The 25741-nt window shown below is 61.5% G+C and overlaps 2 protein-coding genes across 4 annotated transcripts; one reads left to right on the top strand and one right to left on the bottom strand.

Annotated features, from left to right (window-relative positions):
• Positions 1 to 318: 318 nt before the first annotated feature.
• Positions 319 to 4546, top strand: MYDGF (myeloid derived growth factor). Its single transcript, XM_086477569.1, has 6 exons — positions 319 to 474; positions 1379 to 1429; positions 2125 to 2186; positions 2526 to 2607; positions 3217 to 3289; positions 3661 to 4546. The coding sequence occupies exons 1-6, from the start codon at positions 319 to 321 to the stop codon at positions 3738 to 3740; spliced, it is 504 nt and encodes a 167-aa protein (XP_086333695.1). The 3' UTR covers positions 3741 to 4546.
• Positions 4547 to 6194: 1648 nt separating this feature from the next.
• Positions 6195 to 14020, bottom strand: TIPE1 (TNF alpha induced protein 8 like 1). Of its 3 annotated transcripts, none has more exons than XM_086477567.1 (2): positions 13995 to 14020; positions 6195 to 7882 (listed from the first exon to the last, which is right to left on the bottom strand). In XM_086477567.1, exon 2 carries the CDS (start codon positions 7878 to 7880, stop codon positions 7320 to 7322), a length of 561 nt encoding a protein of 186 aa, XP_086333693.1. In that variant the 5' UTR covers positions 7881 to 7882; positions 13995 to 14020; the 3' UTR covers positions 6195 to 7319. The 3 variants fall into 3 exon arrangements, with proteins under 3 accessions (XP_086333693.1, XP_086333694.1, XP_086333692.1); XM_086477568.1 differs by lacking the exon at positions 13995 to 14020 and adding an exon at positions 10125 to 10139; XM_086477566.1 differs by lacking the exon at positions 13995 to 14020 and adding an exon at positions 8137 to 8227.
• Positions 14021 to 25741: the final 11721 nt, after the last annotated feature.

The raw sequence follows: 25741 nt of genomic DNA, 5'->3' as shown, positions 1-25741 counted from the left end.
CAGATGCCCCATATCCCCCCCAGTGGGAGCAACCACAGAGCAGAGCGTGGCCCCAGGGGCGCTGGGGGGGGGGGGGAAGACGCCTGTCTCCACGTCCCCTTGTCCCATATCCCAGTGGCTCCTTGTTCCAGCGTCCCCACAGCCCCGTGTCCTCACGGCTCCTTATCCCAGTGGTCCCCAGTCCCCACCGCGGCCCCCAAAGGGTTAACCTGCCCGGGCTCTCTGCCCACACCCAAGATGGCCGCTTGGGCGCCCGCTGAGCGGCCGCAGCCCGCGTTGACCCCTCCCGCCCGCCGTAGCCCGGGCTTCCTTTCCAAGATGGCGGCGCCCAGCGGGAGGAGCGGCCGGAGGCTGTGGGCCGCGCTGGTGCCCGCCGCCCTGCTGTGCCTGGCGGCCCGGGCCGCGGAGGAACCGAGCACGGCCGACTTCGACGTGCGGCCCGGCGGGGAGGTTCACTCCTTCTCCCGGAGCCTGGTGAGAGGCGAGGAGGGAAGGGGTGAGGAGAGGGTACGCGCCTCTCCCTGATTGGCTGCGCGCCACGTCGCTCCCGCCTCCCGCCACGGCGATTGGCTGTCAGCCAGGGAAGGCGGGACGAGTTGGTGGCTGGGCGGGGGGTGGGGGGGGGTTGGTCCGAGGTGGTTGCTAGGGGGCCGGTTGCTAGGGGCGGGGGGACCCAGCCTCTGACGGGGGCAGGGAAGGGGGTTCCTGGGGGAGAGGGGTCCTCAAGGGGGGGTGTCCAAAGGCAGGAGGGAGTCCCCCCCGGAGAAGGGGGTCCCCAAAGAGAAGAGGGCCCCCAAGGTGGGGGGTCTCCAGCAGAAGGGGGTCCTCTAGGAAAATGGGTCCCCAAGGTGGGACAGTCTCCGTGGTGAGGGGGTCCCTAGGGAGGGGGGCTTGCCATGGAGGCTGGCCCCCAAGGAGAAGGGGATCCCCAAGGGGGGTTTCTAACGGGAGGAGGTACCCCAAGGGGAGGGAGGGGGCGGCAGGGGGAAGGGGGTCCCGAAGAAAGAGGGTCCCCATTGGAAGGAGGCTCACCAAGGGGAAGGGGCCCAGTGGAGGAGGGGGCTGTGCGTCCCTGCGCCCCCCAGAACGTGAGTCCTCACCCCGGCACCACGGGGTCCTGCCGACACCCCGTGGGGGACGAGGGCTGCGTGCTCCCCGGCTCTGCCTGCGCTCCACCGATCTCCAGAGGTGGACGTGGTGCGTGTTCCTCCTCGATCACCCCCGGAGTGAGACCACGGGGGGCTGCACCATGCTGCCGCCCCAGTAATTCTCTCAAGTATCCCCAGCTCTCACGTCATCACCAAGAAGTGGCTGGTGGTGAACAAAGAGAAGGTCCTGCTAGAGCGAGGCTGCTCGTCATCGTCTTTTCTTCTTCCAGGGGGATTACACCTGCTCCTTCACGTATTCAGCTCAGGGAGGAACGAACGAGGTGAGCTGGGCAAACCTTCAAGCTCGGTCTCTGCAGCTGCACAGAAGCTGTTCAGGACGATTTTGTTTGTCATGAGCTGATTCCAGGGACCGGGAGCTGTGAGGAAGGGTGGTTGCACCGTTTCCAGCGCTTTATGTTTGCAAAAGTAACTCGTTGGATTTGCTCCCTGAACGGAAGCGTCCTTCGTGTTTTGCAACGACGCTGTGGTTCGTGAGGCCGTGACACTTGTAAGGCTTAACAAATCTGTGGGATGGATGTCTCTGGAGAACAGGGAGGGACGTTTCCTTACCCCAGTTGGCAGGAAGGGCCTCGTAGGAGTAACTCCCGTGTTCTTTAGGAGCCTCGAAGGTTTTTTGCAGCTTGTGTGGCTGCTGCAGCGAGCGCTGTGCAGATACACGGTTTGTACTTTCGTATCTGCAAGCCCTGTTAGAATCAGGTCCTTTTAGTGTAAAGGGAACTGATACTTCTAACTCTTCTCTGTAACTGTACTAGTGAAATTGTGGAGAGGAGAGGGCAAACAAGCCTTGACCTTTGTGCAAAAGGGCCCATCAGCAAATGCTGCCTAGTTGTGTTGGTCTCACACGGCTGAAAGTTGTCCCGCCTGCAGCTGGGAGGGGAGGTGACTGGCCTCGGGGGTGAGCGGGAAGCGCGGGGCTCTCACCCACGTTAACTCTTTGGCCCTTTCCCCTCTGCAGCAATGGCAGATGAACATTGGAGTCAGCGAAGACAACCTGCTCTTCTCCTGCTCCATCTGGAGGTGTGCTCTTGAACCCGAAACTCTCTGAGGCAAAAGCAGGTGGGATCTGGGCCGGGGCCCCAGCCAGCGGCCAGGGAGCCTGCCTCCCGGCTGGGTTTGCCTCCCTGGCAGGGCAGCACCGGAGGGCTTTCCTCTCCCGAGAGGTGCTGGGACTCTGGGTGGGCTCTTTAGCCAGGTGGTGGTTTGTACAGGCTGTGTTCCCCCCTCTCTGCCCCCCCTCGCTAGTCGGAGCTGCAAGAGAACCAGAGGCGGCTGGGGAGGGAGGGAGCCATGAATCCTGAGCTCATCTGTCCCTCCACCCTCTCTGCCGATGTCACAGACTCTTCTTTCTTGTTCCAGGCCCCAAGGGAAGTCCTATCTTTTCTTTACCCAGTTTAAAGCTGAAGTGAAAGGAGCCAAGATAGAGCATGCCATGGCTTACGTAAGTCCCAGCTGATCACTTGGAAGCAGGCGTGTGGGAGGCTGCTGTAAAACATGGGTTGGACATGGGAAACATTTATTAGACATCTGTGCCGTGAAATGGACCCCGTCACGTCCCTAATGAGAGAGCGGTGGCAGTCAGGAGAGCGGTGGCAGTCAGGAGAGCGGCGGCAGGTCGGCTCTCCTGCGCCGTCTTCTTTCTGCTCCCTCGACGCCATCGGTTTGCTGCCGGCTCTGCCAGCGTTGGTGACTCCACAAGACACCACCCTGCCAGGGTGCGCTGCGCAGGGGGAGTCTGGGTTTGCTTCGACAAAGGGCACGTGACGAGGTAAATAAAAGCTTTGCTGGGGCTTTTGTCCGGTTGGCTCTTCCATTTCCTGCTCTTCAGTGGTGAGGCTTTTGGTGACCCAAAGGACACAAGTTTGTGGCTTAATAGGAAATGGAAAAATAGCCAAGAGATTTTCCTTTGTGGACTTAATTCTTTCACTCCACGTTGTTAAAACATAAATTTGTTCCTTTTCAAAATGTGCTGTTGTTTGTTTGTTTGCTTTGAATACAGTAGCTCCTTGGATTGCCTCAACTGCTTAAACCTCCTTCCTTCCCATTTCAGTCTCAAGCTGCAGTGGGTGGACAAAGCGACATCCCCTTAAAACAGGAAGAATTCGAAATCACCGAAACAGCAGGTCTGTGACCAAGAGAACTGTGGGAGAAAGGGGCTGGCGTGGGAGATAAGCCCGGCTGTCTACCGGGAGCTGAGCATTTAAGCTTAAAGCAGATGGGTGATAAAGTATAGGAGGGCAATGCCTGGGATGGCGTCAGGGGTGTAGTGCTCTCGATCCGTAGCTGGCAGCAGGGGTTTGCGGGTCTCGTTCCCGTGTAAATGTTCAATTAGCGTGGGGGAGGAATGGGTTTATCACCACGTGCTCGTCGTGTGCGTGAGGAGGAAGTGCAATGCCCGACTGGCTGCCTTGATCGTCCTGGAAAAGAACCAGCAGGGCTGTTTTGTTCCTGCCTTCCCATCTGTTTATCCTGTGCTTGTTTTCTCTCTTTCTAGTGTCTCACAGGGAAGGCAAGTTCCGGTTTGAACTGTCCAAACTCATGATCGTAGCAAAAACGCCCCGTGACGAGCTGTGACCCCGAGGCCAGCGTTGGGCTGGGTGTTTGGGCTGGAAGAGCATGGCAGATAAAGAGGATTACTTGTTCACTGCGGGTTTTTTGGGTTGGCCAAACCTTTTATGTTTCCCATATTGCAACGTGCTAGGGTCCAACACAAGTGGGGCTTGGAGGTGTTAAGGCAGATGCATTCTGTCTTGTGTCAGAGTAACAACGTGCTTTGCAGCTGGAAACCTCCTCTGAGACGCCTGATCTGCAGCCAGCCATTGTCGCCCGCTTTCTGCTTGGTTGATCTCCTGAATATGGTAAAGCTCCCCTCGAACGGGGGCTCCTTATCTCCCTTCCTAGGCAGAGCAATGTCGAAAGATAAGTGGCTGGATTTAAACGTGGTTTGCTGAAGGAAAGTTGTTAACTCTGTCGTCTCTGGAGGGGAGACGGGATTTCTCTCCCTGTAAGCACGACAGGAGGAAATAATTAAATTGGGTGGGAGGGGGAAGGAAGGGAGAGAGTTGGCCAAAGCTGTCTGACCCCTTGTTGGTGCGGCTGCCAAAGACCATCGCTGGCTTTGCTGGGAGGATGCTCTGGGCCTGCCCTAGTGCAGAGCGCGGGCTGGGGTAACTTGGCGGGGGGAAGGCAGAGCTGCTTATTCTGACACAAGCCAGGAATCAATCCAAGCAACACTTCCACGTCTCAGTACAACTGCAGGACTATTTTCTACGTACAGAAGCGATTTCTTATCTAGAGTAATAACAGTGAGGGAATGTGGAATTCCTTTCCTGTGTAAATACAACACAAATAAAGAAATAAAGCATCGTGCTCTGGCCTGAGTTTGCTCTGCTCTATTATTCCTGCCCAGCGAGTGGCACGACCTTTGGTGTTTTGCCTGGGAGTTTGGAGGCTGCAGAGGGGTTTGCAGGAGTTCTGCCCACCCGAGCGGAGTCCCAGCACGTGAGGACAAGGCTCCAGCTGTAAGGTGGCGTAACCCAGCGCTGTCATGATGAGGGCTTTTGATGCCCAGTGGTGGCTGGTAGCTGCTTTGCCCATTTTGGGGGGAGTTCCCTGGTTTTTGGCAGTCTGGGGGTGCTTTGCACTGGGGATTTTAGGAGCTCTGTTTTCCAGGCTATTCCTAAATGCTTCCTCCTCTGCTGTGCAGCTCTCTGGATCTGCAGATAACCTGCAGGGCCCAGGATCATCCCCAGTGTGCTCCTACCTGAGCTCCAAGCTGCATTTAGGGCGCTGATGTTGCAGGTCTCCGACCTTTCTCCCTGTTTAACCAGTCGCTTGAGGGGACCAGACCAAAGGGAGTCGAAGGGACTCACTTCCCAGACTTGCACAGCCAGGGTTGGGATTGGAAACCCAGGCCGTGAGATGGCTCTTCCAGCCGGGAGTGTGCTCTCCAGGGCTTCCTGGGGACAAAGAGGCAGGAATTTGGGGAAGAGGCGGGTGTTTGGCGTGGGGGGGGGGGGGGGGGGGGGGGGAAGTTTCAGATTAGACCCCTGCGTGCGAAGGAAAGCTGGTGCCAGGCATTTGGCGGGTTAAGCGTGCTCCTGGGGTGTACGAAACCCCGGGGACACGGGGAACAGCCGCGAGTCGGGGCTCATCCGAGCAGAGGCGTTTCGTGCAATTCAGGAGCATCTTGCCCAGCTGCAAGCGAAGCGCTGCTGGCCGTCACCACCGCCGCCAGCCCCGTTCCGCTTTGCCTGCTCGCCGCGTCTGCCGCTAACTCCACCGAAGCCGCTTCCAGCTCCGGCGACTCCTCAGCACGGACCTGACAGCTGCTGTGAGCCCAGCGGGGAAGGGAAGGTCTGTTCTCAAAGGCCGGGCGCCAAAGGCCGACTTCACCCTGCCCTCCCCGAGGGACCGGCGCCTCGGTGGAGCTTGGCCGCGTCCCCCTCCGTGCACACCTGTAAACGGGCTTTACCCCCCACCCCGAGCTGCGATTAAATCAGCGGCGATAGCTGGGGCCAGGCCTAGGAAATGACAGAGATAGGAGCTTTATTTCTTTTATTTAATCTTTAAGGCTGAAAGTTATCAGCGCCTCGAGCCAGCAGTGGGAAGGGAGCAGCGAACGGGAGCCACGGAGCCGCTCTCTGCCCACGAGCGTTGGCAGCCTCCCGTGCCTGGAGACATCCCATGGAACAGGAGGCACAAGGAGGTCGTGGAGATAAGGCCGGCTGAGATTGTGCGGCGTCTTGTATGCTAAAAGGGCAATTTTCGGTGTTCAAAGCCAAGATCAAGGGTGTTGGAAGCAGGCCATGGCTGGTGCATCCATGCTCTGAGAGCACAAGGCTTTTACAACACGCCCATATTGAATTCTGCCGAGATGCCCGCTGCTTTTCGCTACCAGGGTTGTGCTTTCTTAGCTCCTGCTCTGCAGCGAGGGGACGTGGGGATGCAGGGGAGCATGTGTGGGCGTCTGCGTGGGAGCAGCATTTGCTCCCCCCTCCCCGCCCTCCCCAAACCCCAGACCTTCGCTATCGGTTTGTGCTGGGTTTTCCACCGTGTTTCCTCCCACCAGTTCAGCGTTGGCTGAGCAGACCTGGGAGCTGCTGTGCCACGGAGCAGGGGCAGCCTGGGCAGCAGCGATGCCAGGGGATGGAGAGTGAAACCCTCAGGTCGCAGAGAGCAATCACCAGTGAAAAGACCAAACCAGCTGCCCCTGGTGCTCGTTTTATCACCTTTGTAGGAACCCCATGGAGCACCCAGGCCAAACAGGTGAGTTTATTTAAATAACTCATCAGGGCTACAGAGTTTGCTAAAAAATAACCACCATAACTCAGTCGGGGACACACAAAACGTATGAAATCCTAGGGAGAGCTTTGGACAACCACCGAGGAAGGCGTTGGAGCCATCACAGTGGTACCGTCACAGGAGGCTGGTGGGAGGAGTTGGGTCTTGGATGAAGGGATGTACCTGGGATGCAGGAACGGAGCAGGTCCCTCCAGCTCCCTCCCTGCCCCAAAGGACAGCCACCCCAAGCGAGGTGGGATCCTTGTGGTCTCAAGGACTTGTCTTTCAAGAGGCCAAAGCCCGTGTTACCCTGCAAGGTGTGGAAGCACCTTCCTACCCTGGACAGCACAAGCCTGGACCATGCTTTGCTCCCACCACGTCGTGGAGCTGCTGAAAAACAAGCATGGAGCTCCACAACCCTCCGGTAATAGGGTCTTACAACCGTTCATCCAAGCAACTACCCACCCGCTCAGAGACACCTCAGAGGCGTTAGACACCCTGAGTCTTTGGTTTGGTTTTCCCCCAGGAGGGTTATGATAGAGTTCAAGGCAAGGAGTCCAGTTCCTTGGACTCTGAGCTAAGAGCACTTGGTGGGCAAAGGAAATCAAATTGTACAGCAGAGGCCCAGAAGCCCAGGATCACCTGGAAAGGACTCAGCCCAGCGCAGGGAGGGGTTTGCAGACCCTGGGCAAGGGTTAGACAAAGTCAAGAGGTTCAGTCTTTTGTAGAAACGAGAAGAAAATGCGTTAGCACTACAGAGGAGAAGAGGACGTCAAGCCCGGTGATGGTCAACACAGGCGTACGTCCCGTCCTCAGTCTCACAGGAGGCAGAGTCCAGCAGTCGCTGCCGATGGCCCATCTTGGCCAACTTCATATGTTGTCCTCCTCCAGCATCTTGTTAACCCCTTCACAGATCCTCTTCAGGTGGGTGCGGTAGGGCTCAGACGGCCCGTAGAGAGCCGAGAGGAACTCGTAGTCCGCAAAGTGATTGAAGACGTGGTTGATGCGGGAGTGGGATTTGGCCGTCAGGTGGCCGTTGACAGCCTGGTGCAGCAGGTCCCGGCACTCTGTCAGCACACCCGACATGACCCTGCGGTCGAAGGTGAAGTCTATCTGGTGGAAGCTGACAGCCGTCATGGCCAAGGTATGCACCTTCTTGCGGAAACGTTCCATCACCAGCAGCTCCTCGGGGTTGAACTGCCCGTTGCGATAGAGCACGCCCAACTTCATGACGATCTTGATGAGGTTTTTGATGATCTTCTGGGCCTCTTTGCGGTTGTGGGTGTACTCCTTGGTGGCCCGGTAGAGCTCATCCAAGATCTCGCTGCTGGTGTCATCAATGAAGACGTTGGCTATGGTCTTGGTAGCCATCTTGCTCAAGAGCTTCTTCTGGGCCTGCAGGGCCAGGTTCTTCGTGCTGAAGGTGTCCATCTCTGCAGGGGGAAGAGGCACACACACGGTTCAGCCCATGCCCTGGATCAGTCCCCATCCTCTCTCCTCCCCACACAGCCTTTTGGGAGGAGAAAGAGCATCTCCAGCTAATGGCAAGACCGAGAGGAGCTCCTGGGCGTGAGGGCAGGTGAGATGGTGGGATGAGTTACAGCATGTTCCCACCTTCCTTCCCCCGAACTCTGGGGAGAAGCTACAGCGCAATGGGCAGCATCGGAGGCGAGCGAGGTCTCCCTACCTGAGCATCGCCCGCGATCCTCCATCCCCGTCTCCCTCCTGCGACTGGCACCGCCCTCTTCCCGGTGCAGGAAGGACTCTTGCCCCATCATTTTAACATTTTTTCTTCCTTAAAACCTGACTCATTTCCTGCAGGGTGAACTGGGGACAACCCAGGTGATGGCTGAGTCACCCACCACAGCCGGCACAGCCACGTACTGGCGTACAGCCCGGTGCTTGCCGAGGCCAGAGCAGCACGGCCTGTTTGCAGCACCCACCGACGTGCGTCGAAGCCCTTTTCCCCAGAGCTCAGACTCATTCTGCCGCCATCTCGGCTTCCTCCGGAGCCGGCACGAGCATCGCACAGAGGTGAATAATTTGGCAAGCCAGGAACCTCACCCTCCGCTCGCCTACAGCCCAACTCGCTGCACCCCGGCGGGACTAAATCAATCATCTCAGGCAGATTACGGCTTTAAAAACTGCTGTGAACGAATAAAACGCCACCGACCCTGGAGATGCATCTCGCCCCGGGAAATCGCAGAGCTACAAATCACGGGGAGGCGAGAACAGCACGATAACAACCGGCTCCCGCGCCAGGATGGATGGGCAGAGACGGGGGGTGCTTATGCAAGAGCCTGCACGTGGCATGGTCACCCTGGCAAAGCGAGAGCGGGGAAGGGATGGGATCGTGCTATAAATACCAGGGAGGGGAGGCGAGCTGTTGAAGCTAAGGGATGCTGCAGGTGTGAGAATGGAGGGGGACAAACTGGCTGTGGATATGGAGAGGGAAGTCAGGGTTATTCCAACGCAGAACCGAGTCCGTCCCCACCATGGGCAGCCCTGTAGACCCCCCCAAGCGGAGCTGCCACCTAGTCCCAGACCCCCGTCAGGGATCCTGCTCCTACCACCCCAGAGCTCACGCTGGGCTCTCGGCAGCAAACCCCGGCTTCCCGCGGGGCTCGGACACCCCGCTGCGGCCAAGGCTCTGTCTCACGGCAGCCGGTGGCGCAAGGGCAACGGTGCACGGGGCAATGGCGCAACGGCGACGGGGCGAGCTGAGCCCCGGCTTCCCACGCATCGTCCAGCCACAAGCTCCCCGCGCCCGAGGGCGGCCGAGGCTCTACGAGGGCGTGAATTAAGCGAGCAGTAACGGAGCCGCCGCCACCGGCACCGCGCGAGCTGCCGCACGCAGTGTTATTTACAGCCCTGGGGAAAAACACAGAGGTTTGTAAGAATTTCCTTCGATGTGAAAACATTGATTTTTGCCAGCGTGAGCTTCGAGCTCAGGCTCTCGCGCTTAATAAGACAGAAATGACAAAGCAGAGGCTGCTCTCGCAGAGCTGTTGGCAGCTCCCAGGCAGGTCGGGCTCATTTAACGCCCACAGCCCCGCGCACGAGATGCTGCCGGTGCTGAGCCCGAAGGGACGGGCAGGATGGGCAGGGGCAGCGTGGCTCCATCTTCTCTCCTTTGACTACAAGGGGGACTCGCTCTGCCTGCGGCGGGCAGCTTCTTCCAGAAGGAGCGGGGCTTTGCCGCTGTGTTGGCACGCTGGAAGTCCCCTCCCTTGCGTTCCGCGGCGGTTGTGGGGTGCCCCGGGCTCCCCGCCAGGAGCGGTGCCTGGACAAATCGGAATTCCCACGCCTGAGCTCTCTGTTGGGCGACCGCAGCCATAAAGCGAGTGCAAACTCCACCTACGGAGCCCATAAAAACTAGGAAGCGCCGGCTCTCGCAAGCTGCCCCACGCGCCCACGGCTCCCAATTAGCGCCTGTAATAACAGAACAACCCTCCGCTCCCGGCACTGAAAAACACCTGGATGCCCCACAGCCCTCTCCTGCCGGGAACTGGGGAGAGGAGCATTGCTCGTGGGGTGGGGTGGGGAAACTGAGGCACAAAGCGGTATAGAGGGGGTCTTTCCTCGACCCCCCAAAATGCGACCTGCTCCTTCTCCAGCGCCCATGGGCCGTTTTGTAGGTCGCTCGCTGCAAACCCCGAGGAAACCCAAGCTCACCTCCCGGCGCGTTCACTCCTGCTCAGCACCGGGCCGGTTAACCCAGCACCCTCCGCACCACGCTCTGTCCCACCAGGACCTGCTGACTCAGCACTAACCAGCAGATTTCACCGGAATGAGCCGTTTTCCTGCCGGGAAGGGCCCCGCGACCCCATTGTTCACGGAGGGGCTGCTATCGGCGCACGGAAGAGGCAAGCCTTGCCCCGACGAGCAAACTCGAGACCGAAATAAACCACCCCGTTTCCTTCCTGTCGCTGAAGTTTCCAGCCCTGCTCAGGGCTTGTTTTTTTCCCCCTCCCGCTTCTTCTTTTTAATGAAAACGCCCTCAAAAACCCGCTTCTTCTACCGAAAAACAGCAGCCAGGCGTTGCTTTCACCAAGTCCCTCCCTGCTCCGGAAGAGCACGGCAGGGCTGTGGTCCCAACGGTGGCTTTGGGGACAGGCACAGCCCTTTTTTGGGGCGGTTTTCCACCCATTTTGCAGGTTTCGGGGGGGCGGTTTGCAGCCCTGAGTGATGGTGTGGGGGCTCAGCCGAAGGCTGGGACATCTGGATGTCCAGCGCGAGGTGGGGATGCGGTGACACCGCCGAAGTCCCTGCCACGGGCCCCCCTGGGGACAGACGTGTGCCAGCGCCGGGACACAGCAGCACCCCGGCCACGCTGCTGCAGGGCAGGGGAGCTGATGGCCAAATCCAGCGCTGGCAGGGGACAGACAGCCCTGCCGGCACTTCCACCAGCAGGTTTGTGTTCCTCCCCACTGGGCCAGCACCCACGAGCATCTGACCCAACACTCAGCTGCAACCTCAGCCCCCCCATCCCATGGGGACCCCTCTCCTACACCACGGTGGGTGCAAGCGAGAGCAGAGTCCGGCCCTCTCGTTAAAAAGCATCAATTAAAGCTCCTGTCTGCGGGGGCGGGGGACACAAGACCCCAGCGCCTGGGGCCGGTGGCACTGGCACGTGCTGTGGTAGAGCCGCTGCGTGAGCACCGGCCGGCAGCTCATTTACACCAGAGGGGCCGAATCCAGCAGCGACGCCATCCCAGGGCTATTTCTACCTGCCCCAAAGATCCCTCTCCCCCGACCAGGTACCCACCAGCAGCTCCGTGTGCTCATGTGTCCCCCCCCCCGAGCCCCCCCAGCTCCCTCGGCAGCGGGCTGAATATTTCATGCAGGAAAGTAAAAGCACTTAAATAATTTACGGGGCAGCAGGGAGCAAGCGTGCGGTGTGAGGGGAGGGCTCTGCGAAGCTCCAGCTGAGAGCAGAGGTACCTCCGCCTCCTCTTCCTCCTCCTCCTCCTCTCCAGGGCCATATTAACTTGTAGCTGTCTTGCTCCAAGTTCCCTCCAACAGAAGCATCGTCCCCCCAGCCAGGGTGAACATTTAATGGTGGAGATGTCCCCGTTTTTCCCCCCATCCCGCGTGCTGTTTCCTCTCGCTGCTCTGGAGAACGCCCCTGCTCCGCACCCCAGCACCCCCCGATCTCCCCCAATCCTCGGCCAAACACCGGGGGTACGGATGGGACCCCGCTGCTTCGCTCTCCGTCCCCCCGGCATCGCTTTCCACCACCTCCCCGCGCCTCCAACCCCTATTAATTAATTAAACCCTGCCGCCGCGCTGGATTACAGGAGACGGGTCGGAGCGCCGGCACGGCACGGGGAGGTAACCGGAGAGCCTGACCGCCGTCACCAGCCTGTCCCCTACCCTCTGTGACCCCTCCAGCTTCCAGAACCCATTTTACCAGCGCTGGTGCGGCAGAGGAGGAGGAGGAAGAAGGACGCACGCCGCCTTTTGCAATAACCGTCCCTCGCACGTTGCCATGGGTGCAAACTGCACCGAGAGCCACCGGGTCCGGCGCGTGTGTGCCGAGCGGGGTGAGGCCAGAGAGGAAGCCACTGAGTAAACACCTCACCCGAGGAAAAAAATCATTACTTGGCAAGGCCGGCAAAAAAACCCGCGGCTCCTTGGAGCCGGCTGCGAGGCTGGAGCAAGGACCGGGGATGCGGCGGGGAGCACTGGCATCCCCTCAGCCGGGCACCGCGCGGTGCCGGGTGGTTGTATCCCGCTCCGCTCGCTCCTGGCGCTCGTGCCAGCGGCGCTGCCTAGTGCTCGGCCACATCCCCATCATTGTCCCCACTATTTCCTGGCAGGATCCGAACTCCCCTATCCCATAAGCTCCTTCCCGTAGGTGCCCGTGCCGGGGCTGCGAACGCAGCCCCGGCACGGGCACCTACGGGAAGGAGCAGAAGCTTTTTGGCTTCTCCTTCGCACCAAATCCGGCGTGCGCCGATGCCTGGGAACGCCTGTCTGCCCCGGCAACTCCAACGTGTCTGTGCAAGGAGCCGGGCGGCCGATCCGAGGGGGCTCCGGCAATGCCAACCCCAAGCGTGGGTGGCGAATCCCGCCGGCGCTTCCCGTTGGCCGGCACCGCATGGGAATGGGATCCTGGCACATGGTGAGGTGCCGACCGCGGGTGCTTTGGCACAGTGGGGGGAGGGGGGCGCTGGGTGGTGATATCCCGGTGAGATCCTGGAGTGCTGCCCGGTGCTGATTCAGGATGGGGGAGCTGATTTGGTGCCGTATCAAGGAATCCTGCTGGGATTACCGTGCCCCAGTGGGGAGGCAGCTGCAGCATGGAGAGGAGGAGGAGGAGGAGGAGGAGGAGAAGGAGGAGGAGGAGGAGGAGGAGGAGGAGGAGGAGGAGGAGGAGGAAAGGGGGGTTATTTTGGAGCATCTGTCTCGCCTTCCATTTCCTCCTTTTCTTTATTAAGCTGCCATCGAGCCGCGCTCTCCGGCAGCAACTTCCTTTCTCCTTCACTCGGAGCAGACAGAGGCTCAGGAGACTCATGGGGAAGTGGAAAACAGAGCAGGGGGAAGGAAACAGAGGCCAAACCACCGTCTGTCTGTCCATCTGTCCCGCAGCAGGGGCCCTGGTACATCACATGCTTCCTGCCCAGGGATCGGCGAGGACAAAGCCGCTCCGGGAGGGAAGAAAAGCTCCGCGGGACAATTTGGATCCGGTGCTGGGTTTGGGGTTGGCAAAGAATATTTATGGCCATAATCCTTCCCCTCTCCAGAGCCAATAAAGCTTTGGTTGGTGGGAGTTGGGAAGTTTTCCACAAAGCTCTTGTTGCTCCGGGCAGGATCCGGCCTCGCCAAAGGGATTCGTCTCTCCGGGAATGGAGGAATTTCATCCTTTCGAGCCCAGGGGTCAGGCAGCAGCCGGGTGCGGAGGAAGGACGGGGCAACGCACGAAGCCAAGTGCTGCCATGGGGCACCCGTCCCTGCCCTCGCACATGGGCTCCGGAGCCACCCCGCACCTTCCGCCAGCTCCCGTTAGCTGTCACCCGCCGGACCCGGTGGTGTTTCAAGCCCCCCTTGGATTTCTCATCGGTTTTGGGGGGAGATCGCCCATTTCCCCCTGTTTTACCCACCCAGGGAAACTGAGGGACAGCCAGGGGCTCCTGGGAACAGCCCCGGGCTCTGCCCACCCAGCAGCTCCCGCCCCTCGGGGCTCCCCAAACCCTCGGTGTCATCCCCCCGCCAGGGCTCCCAGGGGCTGCGCTGCCCCGTGGGCCGGGTGGGGCCGCCGGTGCCCGGTGACACCGGGGGGGAGGGGGGGGGGGGGCGGGTCACGGCCGATGCCTTGAGGCGGAGGGACGCGCTCGCCTCCCGGGACAAAAGCCTTCGCCTCGCTGCCGGTCCCGGAGTGGCAAGCACGAACCGGGCCGATACCGAGCACTCCCGCCCTTACGGACCGGGGGAACCGGGAGGAACTGGGGGCGGGGAACCGGGAGGACTAGGGGGGGCCCGTTCACGGCAGCGCTGCACCGGCGGGCAGCAGAGCCCGGCCGGCCCTTACCTGCTGCCTACCTCGGGGGAGCGCGGCGCCGGGACCGGGGCTGCTCCGGTGCCCCCGACGGGACGGGGCGGAACGGGACGGGGCGGGGCGGGGCCCGGCGGGGGGGGTGGGGGGTGTCTCTTCCCCCGGCGCTTCTCCCTGCCCGGGCGCGGCGGTGCCCCCGGAGCCGGTGCCCGGTGCCCGGCGGGTCCGGGCCTCCCGCCCGCGGCTGCTGCGAAGTCCCGAGCGGGGCCGGGAGCGGCGGCGGGGAGGGGGGCGGGGCCCACGGGCGGGACTAACCAATGGCGGCGCGGGGCTTGCTACGAAGCAGCCAATGGAAACGCGCGGCGGGGGGTCCCCCCGCGGGAGCGGGAGCGGGAGCGGGAGCGGGGCGGCCCCGCGGGTCCCGCCGTGCGTGGGCCGGTGCCGTTAGCGCGGCGTGGGCCGGGCACGGCGGTGCCGTCCGCGGGGCCTCCCTCGGGTCTGTGCAGAGCCGCGTGGGTGGCGGGGACCCGGGTGGGTGACGGGGACCCGGGCGGGTGACGGGGACCCGGGGGGGTCACGCGTGGAAACGGCGGGGGACGCCAGCCTGGTGCCGGGGCGCTTTTGAGCAAGGACTTAGGAGGGCGCTGGCGGACCGGCCTCAGCGTGGGCAGCACCGGGGTCGGGAGGGGGTGGGGGGGGGGGGTGTCTAGGAAAGTTCCCCCTCGCCCCCACGTGGGGGTCTCTGGGTGCGCCACGGGGATGCGACACCCGTGGGGAGGGGGGGGACGGCGTGGGGGTCGTCCGCGGGATGTCTGCTCCGGTGCCAACATCCCCGCAGCTGGCCCCTTTCTGCCCCACTCCCACCCTTCGCCGGGAGCAGTGTGCCGGGGTGTGCGGGTGGCTGTGGCGTGGGGAGCTCGGGGGACGGGGGTTGGGACGCAAGGGCTGCCCCCAGACCCTAAAACTCCCACCCAGTCCCAATCCACCCAGAACCGCCAGCACAAACCGGGGACGGGCATCTTTTCTGCTTGGCCAGAGGAGCGTGGGGCCTGGCATCATGGGTGGTGGGTGGCGGCAGCCCCCACGGTGGGCACAGGGCTGGTTTCTCATTGGGGTGTCGTGGGGATCCCCCCGAGCCGGGTCCTGCTGCCGGCCAATGTCAGCCACGTGGAGGAATTTTAGGCTGGGGTGCAGCGACAAGGGGGTTGCGGCCGTCAGCTCAACCCTGGGCCAGGGACCCCATGAGCCCCGCGGACCCACCGAGCCGTGCCGAGGCTTGCACCCCCACCCCAAGCTCCCCAGCATCGGGACTGTCAGAGCATCCTCCTCCTCCTCCTCCCGGCTCAGCGGGAAGGAGCCACAGCACAGGATCTTCATTCCAAAAGGTGACATTAAACAGATTAATGGTGGGATTTAGAGCGGATTAAAGTCCGGATTAACCGGAGCCTTGACTTGAATCTTGGTCTCACGCGGTGGCTGGGAAACGAACCTCAGCCCCCTCCCAGATGCTCCCCAGCCCCCTCCAACCCTGCTGTCCCCCCACCCCGTGGAGATGCCCGACACCCCCAGGACATTGCCTGCCGTGAGCCCCCACTCCTGCTGCCCCCGAGGACTTGCTGCCGGCCCCACATTGTGCCAGAACAGCCGGAGCAGCTGCCACTGTCCCAAGCAGTTGCAGCATCAACCTGCCCGGCATAAATCACCCTCCCGGGCTCATCTGGTCCTGGTGGCCACTTCCAGCAGTGGAAACAAGCCGTTAGCCAGGAACAGGGCGACATGGGCCTGCGGGCTGAAGAGACGGTGACAGGTCGGGGGGAGGCGGTGAGTGGAGCTGAGGAAGCACTGGCAGAACGTGGCAGCTTCATGTTGGCAGGGCCAGCTTTTGTAGCAGCATGTCCCCATCACTGCCTAGTCCCCTGTCCCCATCGCTGTCCTGTCCTGTGTCCCCATTGCTGTCCTGTTCTCCATCCCCATCACTGTCCCATCCCATATCCCCATCACTGGGGCAGCCCCAGCTGCTGTGCTCGCCCTTCTCAGGCCATTGCTGAAGGTGCTGTGAAGGGTGATGGGATGAGCTTGGAGGGGGGGGGGCACCCTGCTCTCCCCCAGTAGCCTCCCAGTGTGCCCAGCATGCAGACCCCACACCCTTCCTGTCTCCATCCCCTCCCAGGGAGCATCTCAGGGATGCTCCCTTGCATTGCACAGCTCTCCACCTCACTCCAGCCCCGGAGCCAGACCCCAAACCCTCCTGGGGTCCCAGCAGCAGCTGAGGGTGGTGCTCAGCTGGGGGCCATGCCGGGGCTCACCCCAGCAAAACCCCATCCCTGGGTGGCAACAGGCGCTGCCAGCGTGGACAGAGCAGCCATTGCCGATCAGTGGGGGGTGAGAGCTGGCGCTGCACGAAAACAGAGAACGAAAAAGAGAAGAAACAGGATCTGGGCCAGCTCGTGTGCTCTCGCTCTCCCCCCTTTCCTTTTCTCCTCCTTTCAATGAAATGAAATGGTGCTTTGCAACGGCTCCTCTCCCGCATGCTGAGCATCGCCTGGTGCTCGGGGAGGTTGAACGTCTCATCCCGCTCCCTCTCGCGCTGCACATTCCACCTCGGTGGCCAGCACACGACCAGTGGCACCAGCCCCAGCTGCTCCCCACCTCTGTGGCCCCCGGTTGGGTGCAGGGGGGCTCGGCTCTGGGCGAGGGGGGGGGGCATCCGCAGAGAGGCAGTGCCTGAATAATTCACGAAAGCTCAGCGAGAGAAACAGGAGCTGCTGCCCACCGGCTCGCAGAGGAGCACTGGGAAGGGCACGGAGCCACTCTCCCTCCTTCCCAGTGTCACTTTGTCACACCACTTCAAGGACCCGTCGCCATCAGCCTCGGGAGCAAGTTGCTGATGGCGCAGCCCGGGCTCCAAGGGGATCAGGTCCCTGGGAGCACCCCAGCACCCAGCACCACCACCCCTCTTTGCTGAGCAGGGCCAGCCCATGGCTGTGTAGGGGGACAGGGTGGGGACGAGGTGTCCCCAGCACCCACAGCACCCCATCAGGATGGCACATCCCAGATCCCAGAAGCTCCTGGAACAGGGGACGGAGTCGCTCCCCATAAAGCCCCTATTGTCACTGGGACACGTGCAGGGTGGGGAAACACCCTCAGGGGGATGGCGAATCCCCCAAGCCTTTCCCATCGCCGGCATTTTGCATTCCCTTTGCTCCCCTCCCGCACCCCGCGCAGCTGCGTCTCGCCACAATGGGCCCTTCTTGCCACGTTACCGGCGCCGGCTGCGCTGCCTCGGCCCCTTCCCCAGCACCGACCTTCCCCGTCAGCAGCCGAGGCAGAAAAATTCATCCCAGTACAAAAAAATCCATCCTGGCAGCCACTGGCTCATGAGAACCATGAGCGGGGGATGCTCTCCCCAGCACACACTGGACCAGTTATCCCAGAGATGCACTGGGATATTTAGCTGGTGTTGGAGGGGGGAGAAGGGAGTGCGGAGGTGTCACCTAGGGGTGCTGACAGCTTTAGGTGGCCAGCAAGCCCACGGGGATGTCCTAAAGCTGTGGGGACAGGCTGTGGCTGTGGCGGGAAAATCCAGTTACTGCATCCCGGGAAAGATGGGGGGGATGATGCTGGGATGGGGGTGAGGCTCATCCCTGCCTGGGCCAAAGAACTCAGGGAAGAGAAAATAAGAAATAAGGATCCCTTGGACCCACAGACGTGTTTTCTCCCTATGACCACCCTGCACCCGGCTGTGTGGCCTCCAGAGGTGATTTTTCAGGAGGTGCTGGCTCACTTGCTCTCTCCTCGCTGCCTCCAGACGTGCCACTGCACACAAAGCCGGGGCACCACTGGGACAACCCCTCCTGAAAGGCTGCGGATCCCATCTGGGGTTATTAACCCCCCCGGGGACGGAAGCAACCCAACAAACTTCATCCAGGAGGAGAAAAAACATACGCAGAGCTTGGCACCACCGTGAGCATCCCGGTGGCATCGGTGTCACCAGCCGCCACCCTGGCAGGACCCAGGGAGGGGTGTGCCCAGGATGGCAGCGTATGGCCCCTCCCAGGAGCCACTAATGGGTAGCAGCAGCAGAAGTGTTGCCTTAACACTTGGGACTGATAATTAGAGGTGTTGCTCCCACTGTACCCCGGGGGATTTGCTCATCCCTGGGCTCCTGTGGGCACTCATCATCGGTAATTACAACCGTATCCCAATTCCATGTCCTCTCCTGGGGCTCTGGGGACAGAGAAGCCCCTTCCCAGGCTGGGAGGGTGCACCCGGTCCAGGGAGTCCCCCCAGAGGGCTTGTGCTTTGGGTTTGAAGGATGTGAGGAGCCGCTGCTGTAAGGACCAGCTCTGCAAGGGTGGTTGGTCTGTGGGGCCGGGTCCAGGCCCAGCAGGGGAGAGTGCAGCCGTCCAGGGACCCAGGACCCGCTGAGCCAGAGGGGGTGACACTGACGGTGCTTGGTGACATGGTGAGGGACATCTTTGGGGTGGTGGGTGCAGCCCGATGGGAGATGAAGGGTGATGGTGCTGGGTGCTGATGGGTGTCCCCAGGGGTGGAGCAGGACAGGGCCGTATGAGCTGCACCCCAGCTCGTCACCATGCACTGGGGGAACACTGGGGGCCAGTCCCCAACCCAGGGATTTAACCCCTTTGCTCCTGGCACTCCTTTTTGCTGAGGAACCCCTTCCCCCCAGAGCAAAGGGCTTTCACGGGTCCCCGGGGCCACATCCCCAAGCAGGACAATCCCCACCGAGCAGCATCCCCTGCCACCCCTCCTGGGCTCTCCTGCCCCCTCCCTGCCACTGCACATCTGGCCCCCGTGCCACAGCTGGAGCGGGCACCTTCTGCCTCTGTTCACAGTACAGTGGCTGCGAACGCCGAGACTCGTTAGGTAATTAAAGCTCGGTCGAAGCTGTCGTCAGCGAGTGCCGCTCCTCGAGAGGCTGCCGAGCGCTCCCGGCCTCCCGGGAACGGCTGGAGGAGGGTGCTCTGGGGGAGACATCGTGGGGAAGCGGGTCCTGTGATTACCCCCCCCCGGGAGGAGGCGAAACACCGTCCCTGTCTTGGGGACACCATGCCACAGCCCCATGGCGTGTCACCGTGTCGCCACCTCTACCCGAGCGTGACCTGCTTACCCAGGCTCGTCAGCCCCGTGAGGGGCAGCAAGGCTGAGCCCTGGCTGCTTCATTTGGGTCTGGGGGCTGCTGAGAGGGTCCTCAGTGCCAGGTGGCATGCTGAGCCATGCCGAGCCGTGCCATGCTGTGCCGTGCCGTGCCGTGCCGTGCTCTGCCATGCCGAAAACAGGGCCCTGGGCGTGCTCCGGCTGCGCTGGCCGGGACAAAAGCAAATGTAGGTTAAGCGCAAAGCGATGCGGCTGCTGCGCACGGAGCCCACTCGGCTGCGCCAGGGGGGCCAGGGCAGGCACCCACCGTGAACTCCCGCTGCAATTAGCTAATTGCTTCGTATTCCCCTGGGGGGGCCAGGGGGGATGCTATTATTGGTCCCCACTGCACTGTCCCTGTGCTAAAGCTGCCCCAGGGGATGCCATCCTCTCCCTGCCTGCCCACTTCCCCCCTTCTCTGCTGCAGCACTGGGGGGATCTGGGCTGGAAGGAGGGGGAGCTCATTGCCCCCCAAAACCCACTGTCCCCAGGCCGGCTGGATGCAGCTTCCCTGATGTCACCTGCTGGGGGTGGTGGGGACAATGCCCTTAGCACCAGGGATGGATCTATCTTTCCCCCACACGTTTTGGGGGTGTGTTGCTGCACCCCAAGTCTTTGGGATCCTTCAGGGCTGAATTCTGCCCAGCCCGTCAAGTGGGAAGCAGCAACAACCCACTCAGGTGGCACCTGGGGTGAATGTGGGAGCCTGTGACATTGTCAGGAGGTGGGAGAGGGACCCCCAGCCTTTTGGGTGATGGCAGCGAGGACAGGGGGGCATGGGGGCAGGCAGGATGCTGATGACATCATCAGCATGATCCATAACATCAGATGATGGTAATCAAGAGGGGGCAGAGAGAGGAGTCCGGGCAGGCTGTGCTGGAGCAGCACAGGGGCTGGCCGGGGTGTGGAGGAGGAGGAGGATGCTGGCCCCTTGGAGCGGTGTCCCCAGCTTGAGGCCATAGAGTGGTCCTTGTGCTGGTGACATATTGACTAACGATTCTTAATCAAGTGGGTTATTAATTAGCAGAAGAAGGTGGCTGCTTAATCCTCCCCATCCTCGGCCAGGCTTGGAGCCGGTGGCTGGAGCTGGCAGAGCCTGTTATCCCGGCGAGGCTGGGACTGCCAGGGGAGCACTGCGGCAGCGAGAGCAGGAATGGCAGATTTCATCCGAGGTTTGCCAAAGCCAATGGCGCCCCACGGCTCTGCCACCCCGGTGTGCCGCCGTGCCGAGACCCAGCGTGCTGGCACCCCTGCGCTGGCCCAGGGCATCCCGCTGCCAGTGGGAAGGAATGGTTGCACCCATGCTGCCGTCCCCAGGGCTTGGGTAGTGGTGTTACCCACTGTGCACGTCGGTGACCTGAAACCTGTGGGATTTCACCCCAAAACTGGTGGGTGTCACCATGGGAATCACCGTGGTATGGCGGGACAGGCAGCCGGCAGTTGGGCACCCATCTGCTGTGCGCCCCTGTGCCATCTGGGCCATGCGAGTGGAGGTGACGTCCGTGTCCCTGGCCAGGGGGACCGTTGCACCGGTGGCTGTGCCACGGAGGGGGCAGGGTGCTAGGGACCGGCCCTGCGTGGTGCATCACCCTGACCTTGCCCACAGGGACGCCACCCCCCAGGACAGCACTTTAGGCCATACGTGTGGCCTCGTCCCCGCTGTCCCCAGCCCAGCCTGGGGGGTCCTGGCGAGGCCATCCTGGGGCCACTGGTCCCTGATCAAGGACAGGCGGAGGGGGCTGGGGACCAGCTCCTCCATCCCTATCTGAGCTGACGCCAGAGCTGTCCTCACCGCAGCTGCTGCCGTTTGCCGGATCCATCCTGCGTTTCGCTGCCTTGTCTCAGCCATCTGCCGAGATCCCCACGGCCGGGGGGGCTGGGTTTGGTCCCCAAATCCGCACCCACAGTGCCGGTCCCACGGCGTCACCAGGATCTGGGCTCTGAGCATTTTGCTCACCGTTTCGGAGCAAACGATTTAATTTGGGTCCTAATCCCTTCCAGCGCCGGGCTCGCTTACCCGCACGGCTGTCGGCGGAGATTTCCCGTCCCTAATTACAGCTCGGCGCGTGCGGTGGCGATTCCCCAGGGACTCTTCCCTTGCCTCCCAGTTTCCCGTCAAGATCAAGGGGATAAACCAGTGTTAGTGGGGAAGTTAATGACAGTGGCAGCCGAGGGATGCGGTGACAAGCCCCAAGCCAGCAGCAGCCATGGCTCCGGAGGCGAATCCCCGCGCCGAGCGCTGCCTCGGGGCTGGTGGGATGGCAGCAGGGGCTTGGGACTCCTGACACGGGTTGGGCAGGTCTCAGCGCAGCACCGAGCCACATCTGTGGCCTCGCTGGGTGTGTGGTGTCACCAGACAGCGGGGTCCCCCAGCCACATGTCCCCAGGCCCTGAGCCTGGCAGAAGTGGAGGTATTGGGGTGCCACTGTGCCTACTGGGCAGCACCCTCCATTGAGGTGCTGCCGCCATCCCCCTCCCGCTCCCCACCTGCACCCCAAAATGAACCCCTCGTGGCTCAGAGCACCCCACTGACCCCCGGCGAGGGGCACCCGGGCTGGCACCCGTCCTGGCGAGCCGGGAGAGCGGAGCTGCCTCCTTGCAGGCAGCCCTTCCTCCACCCGCCGAGCAACCAAACCCCGGGCATCTGCGCTCGCTCCCGGCTGCCAGCCAGCTGCCACGGCACCAGCCGGGGTTTGGCAGGGGCAGGTGGCACAGCACCCAAAAACCCACCCACCGCCCCGCGGGGTTGTTTGCCAGGCCTGGCAGAGAGGGGACACACACACACACACGCGTGTTGCAGGCAGGGATGCTCCCCGCTGCCTGGCACGGCCGCTGCCTGCTTAATTGCGCTGAAAGCACAACAGATGGCAGAATGGCTTCAAGATGTTCTTTTGCAATATTTCGGTGCTGCCGGGCTCCTTCCGTCACCTTCCTCCAAAACAGCACCAGGGAGAGAGGTTGGGAAGAGCCCTGTGGGCTTTGAGGGGGGGGGGGGTGGGTGTATGATGACCCCAGACGTGGCGATCGAGCACGGGAACACGCCGCAGCCAGGGAATTAAAGGGAATTAAAACATTTGCTGGCCTCACACTGCATCGCTTTCTTCCCACTGTAATCCCTGGCTGTGCTGCCCTTCCTGCCCGGACCTCCATCACCTGCCTGCTGGGCCCAGGGGACAAAAGCCCCTTTGCCAGCGCTGCCCGCGGTAGGGCCATGTGCTGGTGGCAGGTGGTGGCAGCAGCCGGGTGCTGGGGTGTCACCTCTGTCCCAGCACAGGATGGCCCCAGCCGGGATTTTTGTGCCGTGGGGGGCTGTTAAGAGACCTCGTGGCTTCTTCCAGCCAGGTGAGGGTCCTGCCACGCTCCTGCCTGCGGGAAGGACGCGGCCCCGCTCCCCTGGCTGAAGCTGGTTGCAGGTGCCGGCCCCGGTGGTGTCGCCATGGCTGTGTCGGGGTCTCCCGCCACGTCACTGGGTGCAGCACCAGGGCCCAGCACCCATCAAGCACCCTGGGATGGTGTGTCACCCCCACCCAGAGCCTTGCTGGTCCGCTGGGGTGCAATGCCAGCACCCAGCATGGCTGTGCTGTACCAACTCCCAACACCCAACATGACTGTGCTGCACTGGCACCAGTTACCGGTGCCCAGCACCCAGCATGGCTGTGCTGCACTGGCACCAGTCAACCAACGCCCAGCACCCAGCATGGCTGTGTTGCACTGGCACCAGTTACCAGCACCCAGCACCCAGCATGGCTGTGCTGCACTGGCACCAGTTAACCAATGCCCAGCACCCAGCATGGCTGTGCTGCACTGGCACCAGTTACCAGGTCCCAGCACCCAGCATGGCTGTACTGCACCGGCACCAGTTACCAACGCCCAGCACCCAGCATGGCTGTACTGCACCGGCACCAGTTACCAGGTCCCAGCACCCAGCATGGCTCTGCTGCACCGGCACCAGTTACCAGGTCCCAGCACCCAGCATCGCTGTGTTCCACCAGGTCCCAGCACCCAGCATAGCCACGCTGCACCAGCACCAGTTATCAGCACCCAGCATGGCTGTGTTGCACTGGCACCAGTTACCAGCACCCAGCCCCAGCACCCAGCCCTGGCACCCAGCACCCAGCCCAGCGGTGCAGCTCCTCCCGCTGCCCCCCCGCAGCACACAGGGGAGAGGTGCATTAACACGCAGCTTTGATGAATTATTTATGAGGCAGGTGACCTCATTCATTCAGATTGATTTTCCTCCGTGTCACTCCAATTCCATCGTGCTCCTGGAACCGGCGGGCAGGCGGCACGGCAGGTATCGTGCCACGGGGACAGACAGGGATTGCTCTGCTCCCAGCATGAGCCAAAGGCCCTTTGCCAGCTCAAGATTATTATTATTATTATTATTATTATTATTATTATTATTATTATTATTATTATTATATTTTATTATTTTATTATTATAGTATTATCATCATCATCACTAAAATACACGATATGATAATACACATATTAATACATAATAATTATTATAGCATCAATACAGAATATATTCTGTATTGATATAAAATTTTATTATTATTATTATTAATGTAATTAATAATACTGAAACCACTACCTTCCTCCTGTCCTTCCCAGGCCCACACACCACCCCAGGCTGTGCCCACCCTGCCTTGCCCGGTGCAGACAGCCCCCTGGGTGCCCAGGCTGGTGCTGGCACGGCTGCCAGCAGGCGTGTGGCCCAGGGTGACCGAAGGCCATGCTGTCACCTCTGCAGGGTGTCCCCAGGCGGGACGGTGGGAGATGGTAGCCTGGCTGCTCACCATAACCCATTGCCTTAAGGGCGTGGGCTACAGGGGCACCACCAGGTTAAAACTGGAGATATATGGAAATATATTTAGATGTATTTATATTTTAATAGAAAATTTCTTCTCTGTGTTCAACCAGATGCTTGTGTTTATTAAAAATATATATTTATTAAAAAATATGTATGTGTGTGTGCGTGTAGACATACATATATCTATGTATATTTATTTATTTGGTCCCCCAGAGCAGCTGCTGCCAGTGCTGCTCCAGCCCCATCCTCACCCAGCACCCATGGGGAGAAGGTGGAGGTCAGGGGCTGCATCCTGCCAGCCCGGCTGGGGGTTCCCAGTGCGGGGCAGGTGCACTGAGGGGGTGCTGGGCCCTGGGCTGCAGGGTATGGCCGCAGTGGGGTGGAGAAGCTCCTGCAGACCCTTCCCAGGTTCTCACTGCCTGTCTGAGCGCTCCGTGCCTCCCGTGTCCCTCCTGGGTAGGCAGGAGGAGCATCCCCTGGGCAAGCAGGAGGGGAGGCTGTGCCTGGCGGGAGGAAGGCTGGAGGAGGGCTCGCTGCAGCCGGGGGGTCTGTCGGTGGGGAAAGGTTGATCTCAGGGGTGTGACAGCCAGCCGCACGCTGCAGGAGGTGACAGGTCAGGGCTGGTGGTACCCCTGGTGCTGTTGGCCTTGTGCCATGGTGACCCTGTGGGAGAGCGTCAGCCCCATGGCCCCCATCACCCTCCCCACCACCCCCAGCATCGTCCTGGCTGAGCGTCCCTCAGGCCAAGCATCCCTCCAGCTGAGCATCCCTCCGGCTGAGCATTCCTCCAGCTGAGCATTCCTTCAGCCAAGCATCCCTCCAGTCGAGCATCCCTCCGGCCAAGCATCCCTCCAGCCGAGCATCCCTCCGGCCAAGCATCCCTCCGGCCGAGCATCCCTCCGGCCGAGCATCCCTCCGGCCAAGCATCCCTCCAGCTGAGCATTCCTTCGGCCAAGCATCCCTCCGGCCAAGCATCCCTCCAGCTGAGCATCCCTGTGGCTGAGCATCCCTCCAGCCGAGCAATCGGCACTGGCTGATGGCCAATTCCCTTAACGAACCTGCTGATACCCCAAATTCCCCCCCGTGCCAGCGGTGTCTAACGAAGCCGGGCCCGCAGCGGATCAGCGGGGCGGCTGCCCGTCGTTATTGTCGCCTGACAATGGGAAGCGCCCGGCCCCGCTCCCCGAGAGCGCTATTAGCCCAAATATTTGCTTCCCGTCTCCAGGGTGACAGGGTTGCCAGCGCTCACCCACATCCCTCCTTTGATCATTTTCCTCTTGATCTTCAGCGCGCCAGTTCCCCGCGCTCCTCTCCCTCCCCTCGCAGGGATGCGGGAGCTGGTGGCAGCCGCAGCATCCGGGTGCGGGGATTCTGCGGGGTGGATGAAGACAGGGCTGGGGATGATGGAGATGAGGGCCAGGGGATGAAGGCAGGGCTGGGGGTGATGGAGATGAGAGCCAGGGGATGAAGGCAGGGCTGGGGGTGATGGAAGTGAGGGCCAGGGGATGAAGACAGGGCTGGGGGTGATGGACATGAGGGCCAGGGGATGAAGACAGGGCTGGGGATGATGGAGATGAGGGCCAGGGGATGAAGGCAGGGCTGGGGGTGATGGAGATGAGAGCCAGGGGATGAAGGCAGGGCTGGGGGTGATGGAAGTGAGGGCCAGGGGATGAAGACAGGGCTGGGGGTGATGGACATGAGGGCCAGGGGATGAAGACAGGGCTGGGGGTGATGGACATGAGGGCCAGGGGATGAAGACAGGGCTGGGGATGATGGAGATGAGGGCCAGGGGATGAAGGCAGGGCTGGGGGTGATGGAGAT

The sequence above is a fragment of the Leptosomus discolor genome, chromosome 24 (assembly GCF_034619465.1).
Source record: "Leptosomus discolor isolate bLepDis1 chromosome 24, bLepDis1.hap2, whole genome shotgun sequence".
Classification (NCBI taxonomy): Eukaryota; Metazoa; Chordata; class Aves; order Leptosomiformes; family Leptosomidae; genus Leptosomus; species Leptosomus discolor.
The sequence above is the reverse complement of the archived record's forward strand: the minus strand, read 5'-3'. Positions and strand labels throughout refer to the sequence as shown.

Excerpts from the sequence above, each read along its gene's own strand:
- MYDGF (XM_086477569.1), top strand. The coding sequence starts at position 319 with ATGGCGGCGCCCAGCGGGAGGAGCGGCCGGAGGCTGTGGGCCGCGCTG. Across the intron at positions 2,187-2,525 it reads TTCTCCTGCTCCATCTGGAG|GCCCCAAGGGAAGTCCTATC; the intron begins GTGTGCTCTTGA and ends TTCTTGTTCCAG. Across the intron at positions 2,608-3,216 it reads TAGAGCATGCCATGGCTTAC|TCTCAAGCTGCAGTGGGTGG; the intron begins GTAAGTCCCAGC and ends TTCCCATTTCAG.
- TIPE1 (XM_086477566.1), bottom strand. The coding sequence starts at position 8,227 with ATGATGGGGCAAGAGTCCTTCCTGCACCGGGAAGAGGGCGGTGCCAGT. Across the intron at positions 7,883-8,136 it reads GGATCGCGGGCGATGCTCAG|AGATGGACACCTTCAGCACG; the intron begins GTAGGGAGACCT and ends TTCCCCCTGCAG.